Source organism: Protobothrops mucrosquamatus, unplaced genomic scaffold (genome assembly GCF_001527695.2).
Source record: "Protobothrops mucrosquamatus isolate PMUCROS unplaced genomic scaffold, P.Mucros_1.0 scaffold729, whole genome shotgun sequence".
NCBI lineage: Eukaryota > Metazoa > Chordata > Lepidosauria > Squamata > Viperidae > Protobothrops > Protobothrops mucrosquamatus.
Genome location: NW_015387005.1, coordinates 232,329 through 237,871, shown reverse-complemented (window position 1 = coordinate 237,871; position 5,543 = coordinate 232,329). Strand labels below are relative to the sequence as shown.

At 38.5% G+C, this 5,543-nt stretch overlaps 1 protein-coding gene across 1 annotated transcript in view; it reads right to left on the bottom strand.

Moving 5' to 3' along the window:
• The window catches only part of ERMN (ermin), an 8,071-nt gene extending 2,938 nt beyond the window's left edge, over positions 1 to 5,133 (bottom strand). The window contains exons 1-2 of the mRNA XM_015818371.1: positions 4,890 to 5,133; positions 4,259 to 4,339 (exon numbers count right to left, since the gene is read on the bottom strand). Coding sequence (XP_015673857.1) covers positions 4,259 to 4,339; positions 4,890 to 5,133 — 325 coding nt within the window. The remainder of the gene's footprint in view (positions 1 to 4,258; positions 4,340 to 4,889) is intronic.
• Between the last annotated feature and the right edge of the window lie 410 nt (positions 5,134 to 5,543).

Sequence of the window (5,543 nt, the reverse complement as noted above, 5' to 3'; positions counted from 1 at the left end):
GTAATCAGTACTCATGTCAGTGGAGATGATGAGTGCTGAAATCTAATGCTTCTGAAGGTCTCCCAAGTTGGATCTGGCTGGTCTCAAACCATGTTAGGAGCGACATACTCAATAGTTGTAAACATGGATCTCTAAAATAACAGCTAATTTCCCACACTACGCTTTTGGGTTCATCTGTGTGTATATTCTAGAGAAAACTGGCAGCCACCATTGTCACCAAAAAAATATTAACACCAAAGAAATGTTAACAAACTTGCCTAAAAAACCAAGTGGGCCATGATATGGACAATGATTTCTCAGAAGCAATTAAGGACATCTACTATAATAGGTACCTTATCAGTAACATAAATCAATCTCATTTTCTCAGCCTCCCTGACTAATTTACCAAGCAACATAGAAAATCTTTAATAGTGCATATGTGTGTCTTCAAAAGTGGGCCTCATAATTTTGGGGTTTTTTGTAGCTTGTACATATAATTGGTCAGTCAATGTGAAATGTTACATAAATATCTATATCTTCTTGTCCTGACAATATAGTAATCCATGCATAGTTATCTAAGCCTTTTATCTCCACTTTCTCATTATTTTTTGTTTGATTCTTTATAAGTGGTGAGAAAGGGAATCAATAGGAGATTTTCTCAGGAACCAGAAAAAGATTTTGTGTTTTATTCCCTGATTACCAAGCCAGCAAACACTAACATCTAGGTGTGATTCCCACAAAAATATAAGTTTGAAGATAAATACATTGAAGTCTTTTCTGGGGGTGTTCATTCAAAGTCACTTCGTAAAAGTTCAGTCTATGAATGTCAGCACTGCAAGAGAGGCAGAAATTTGCATCTACTTGTGCCCCTTTGTGTCACTGGATGACTATGGTTTCTGACACGCAGTTAAAGTGGCTCTAAATGATTGGAATGATTTGCCAAGCTTAGCGATGTGAAATGTGAATCCTGGGCACTAATGCAGTGTGAAGGCTGTGAAATCAGACACTGCATTAGTGCCTATGATTCACATTTCACATCACTAAGCTTGGCAAATCATTCCAATCATTTAAAGCCACTTGAACTGTGGAAGCAAGAGCCTTCACTGAACAAAGCTAACTCAACCTGATTTGTAAAATGGGAGTTGAACAAGCCTCATGCATTAAAGCCCATGGGGAAGAAGTAGCATTAAAAGTCTTTTCATTCAGTTGGAGATCATCTTTATGGCAGGATGTACCATACACCTGATAATTTTGAGGAAATCTATGTTTAGAAAGAAGTGTAATCATTTTGGGATAAACAGAACAGTGAAGATACTTAATGCCAGTATCCTGCTAGTTTCGGCTATGTGTTTGATGTGGTAATCTTCTCTTCCCTTAATGGAAAGATTGTGAAGAGCCTGAAAATAAACTAGGACTACCTCTAGATATAAACAATCAATAGATGGCAGAGTTTGTTAGTGGCTTATCTAATAAATGGACTCTCAGTCCAGGTTGCAGAAAACGCAGGAAGAAAAGAGTTGGCTTTTCAAAGAGATTCCACCTTCAGGATCTCACATAAATCCATGAGGGCTGGAGAGTCCTATCACAATTCCCAAGATTTTATATTCAGCTCATAATTCTTGCATTAACATGTATTGTCAAAGTCCGTATGATTCTTACTTCCTTGATTGTGCCTTCCTCTAAGGCAGTGGTTCTCAACCTTTTTAATGCCGCGACCCCAACTGGTCGTAAGTCGCGGACTAAACCGGTCGTAAGTCGAGGACTAAACCGGTTGTAAGTCAAGGACTACCCAACCGGTCATAAGTCGAGGACTTTCCCTGCCCGGGAGCGCCGCGCATGCATGGTTCCGCCCCCTGCGCCGGCCGAGGCGTAGCTGGCAAGCGGCAGAGACGGAGCAGGCCGACCACCAGCTGGCCCAGCCCAAGGGAGGTAAGGCACCCACCGGAAAAGGGGGAAAAATGGCGGATAAAAAAATGGCGGACAGCCTTTCTTGGCGACCCCCGTGAAATGGTCGATCAACCCCAAATGGGGTCCCGACCCACAGGTTGAGAACCACTGCTCTAAGGGGCTTGACCCTTACTTTATGCCTACATAAAAATGCATAGAGATAAATGACATAAATGGGAAAAATGTACTAATCTGCAGAGCTCTCAAGACAGGCATTGGGTTCATCCATAATGCTAACTCAGAAAGTGTTGGGTCTGGGTTAGCCTCTTTTGGTAAGACAGTGAGTGTGCTTTATTTAGCAAATTAAACAAGCCATGGCTAGTGCAATGTGGGAGCTTCACCAATGTTTTATCTCTGAATGCAATAACACTCTTCCAATCAGAGCTGGTGAAAAATCTGGGCTCATTGTTTATAGTTGAAAAACAGGTGGCAGCCTTAGTTTAGAAGACATTTATAACAATTCATCTTGTGTGCCAATTGTTCCTGTTGCCAGATCAAGAGGCCCAACACATGATAACTCATGCCTTAGTCATCTCTCAGCTGGATTACTGCTATGTGCTCTACATGGGATTTGCCTTCATTCAACTCTGTGAGCTGTACTGGCTCCCAGTTGGCTTTCAGGTGCAATTAAAGCCTTATAAAGCCCTACATGACATGGGACCAATTAAAGCCTTATAAAGCCCTACATGACATGGGACCAAAATAGTCATGAGCGCATCTGTAGCTGGTCATTATGGTTTCCCCACCAAAATCTGCAGGATTGGCATTCTCTAGGTCCCTTTTATTAGGAAATATCTTGTGGGACTTAGAAGTCAGGCCTTCTTAGTTGTGCTGCCTGCCTTATGGAACAATGGCCCTCCCTGCATCCAAGAGATAGGATAGCCTTGACTCTTAAGCAGGTTTTGCTTTTCTGGGCCTTAGGTGGTGGGGTAGGGATAATAGGTGTTAATTGGTCTTTTGATTAGAACATCATTGACTATATGTCGAGGTAACAATTCTGATAAAACAGATCTAGAATCTAGGGATTTCACAAATATAGTGAGGATGACCTTTTCCTCTTTGTTCATCTATGAGATTAAAACACATTGTTTATTTCTTACCAAATATCAACAGGAAACATGGTGGCAATATGCAAAATAAAACATCTGCTTCTATAAGATCATCTTGTAATACTACGAATTTCTGGTAAGGAACGTGTCTTTCAGGCATTCTTAGAAAATTGTTTTTAAAAAACCCTCATACCCACTTTCTTGAAAGGAAGCCAAAGCCAAAGATAAACTGGGCAGAAAAGAGAATTTGGGGGTCCTGGAGAAAGTGTTGTTTTATGAATGATCATGGCAGCCATTTTGTAAATAAGCAAGCCCTTTTTCCATAACATCCATTTTGTGAAAGTACCTATAATGCGTTTTAAAAATTACAAATGTGTCTCTAGTCCCAAAAAGTTGCCAGACTTAAATGTGGACTAGATATACGGCTTCTTGTCATTGATGCTTATAGTGAGTCAGCTTAATATAAGTCAGCTGATTCAAGCTAGCTAGAATTTTCCAGCCAACATTTATTGGTTCATTTGGGGCAGGATAGAAATTGATAAAATAAATGAAGCTCTCCTGTTTCCTTCAGTATATTCATTTCTATGTAAATGAACCAAACTATACATTCCTTAATTTCAGGAAAGCAATGGGCATGTGTTTCAAAACACAAGAGGTCAATCACCCGAAGGCTAACTATCTCTTCTCCAACACTCTCCTTATAAGCATTTTCCCATCACAGAGGCTGCTTAATCCCCACAATAAAGATTCCCACGTAGGGGCTGGAGAAATATTCTCTTCCAAGGTTAATCATGGCTTTAGTAGATCATCTTAACCAAAACTGCAACAAGAGACAAGGTTTAACCGTTCCCATGACTGTTTTGATTCCCCCATTCTCACATATCTATCGCAGCTATTTCCACTAAGGTTAGGTCTGGCCTCCAGCCCAGGAGAAAACAAAAATGTACACTATTAGTCTATTCCTGTAAGAAGTCTTTCTCAACCTGGATCCATTCAGATGTGTTGAATTACTAACCCCATAACTCCAGCCGAGCATGGCCATTGCAAAGTGTCCTTGAAATAGTATTGGCTTGAGAGATGCTGTTAGATAGCAAAATTTGGCTTACGGTGAAATCCTCATACTTCAATGGAGCATAGCTATAATTAATTTAAATCTGAGGCAGGGTAAACATGTTAAGTAACCTATTAAAATAAACTTGAACCCACTGTCTTTAAATCAGGTTAGATCATGTTGCAATTCACAATGATGTTTCTTAATTCCAAAAACTAAGTATACTTCTCACCGTCTCTGGATTCTTCTTCACAGACTTTTGACTCCTGGCAAATGAGACAATTTTTTTCTTCAGTTTTTCCTTCTGGCTTTCCTTGAAAAGATATAAAGTATAAAAGTGATATTTCCCTAAAAACAGGGGTTAGTGATTATAACTTGCAGTTATTAATTCCTTCACCATACAATTCAGCTGGAATTCTAAGGGAACTGAATTTACAATTAAATTTTTTTAAGACTGAGGACTTGTAAGTAAAATCAGTTAAAATTAATTTTAATGGCAAAATTCAGCCAAAATACAACTCTTTTAAATCAGGCTACTTTCAACAAGAACATGTGGTACACATGATTACATTTCTTGAATTTGAAATAACTTAGAATTAAAAGTAGTTAATTTTACTGAGACCTTATCTAAAATAATGGAATGTATTTTAGAATGTTGTTTACATCATTTTTAAAAGCCCAGATTTATTTATTTATTTTGTATGACCTTTGTAACCTTGGGTTACTATTTTTCATTCTTAAAAAAAATAAAACATTCTTTAAAAAAAATAATTTAATTTGAAAAATGAAAACAAAACGCAAATTCATTATCATTTATTTTTCTAAAGCTACTGGAAAGAACAATTTTGCCAATATAATTTTACCTTGAAGTTCTTCTGCAGCATCTGAAATTTGGTGTACCGAATTCTCTGCCAAATGTTTGGCACCTTCTTGATTTTCTTCTACAAAGGGAGAGCTGGGATTGATCGCTGTAATTTCACATGGAAGTATCTCAGAAGAATTAGCTAGCTGATCAATAATATCAATAACCTGGAGCTGAGGTTTTTCAGAAGACATGTTCCGATTAAATTCAGACATACTGGCCGGAGCTTGGATATCTTCTGTCATGATTAAAGTCGTGTCCAGATGCTTCCTAGCAGATTTGTATCCAGTGGCAATTAAAAAAAGAATCCTATAATTATTGCAATATTCAAGCCAATTGTTCTGTGTAGGTGTGTTTGTGTGCTGAATAAAGAATGGTTGAAGAATCAACAAGCTTCCCTTCCCTTCAAGTTGTTGCAACCAAAATAGAGAATAGATGTGACTTGGATTTGTCCGAGCTCTCACAAGAAGCCAGCCAATCAGTAGCTCTCCTGTCACTTAGCCTTTCTGTTGCATAATAAATGCACTATTTTCAATTTACATAAACAAACAATCTACAAGCAACAGAGCTTTTTGTGCTGGCATGCAAAGCTGAGCTTTCCGCATATCAGCCCCACTGAAATAAGCAGAGATTTTGTCCATCCGCTATAAAGCTT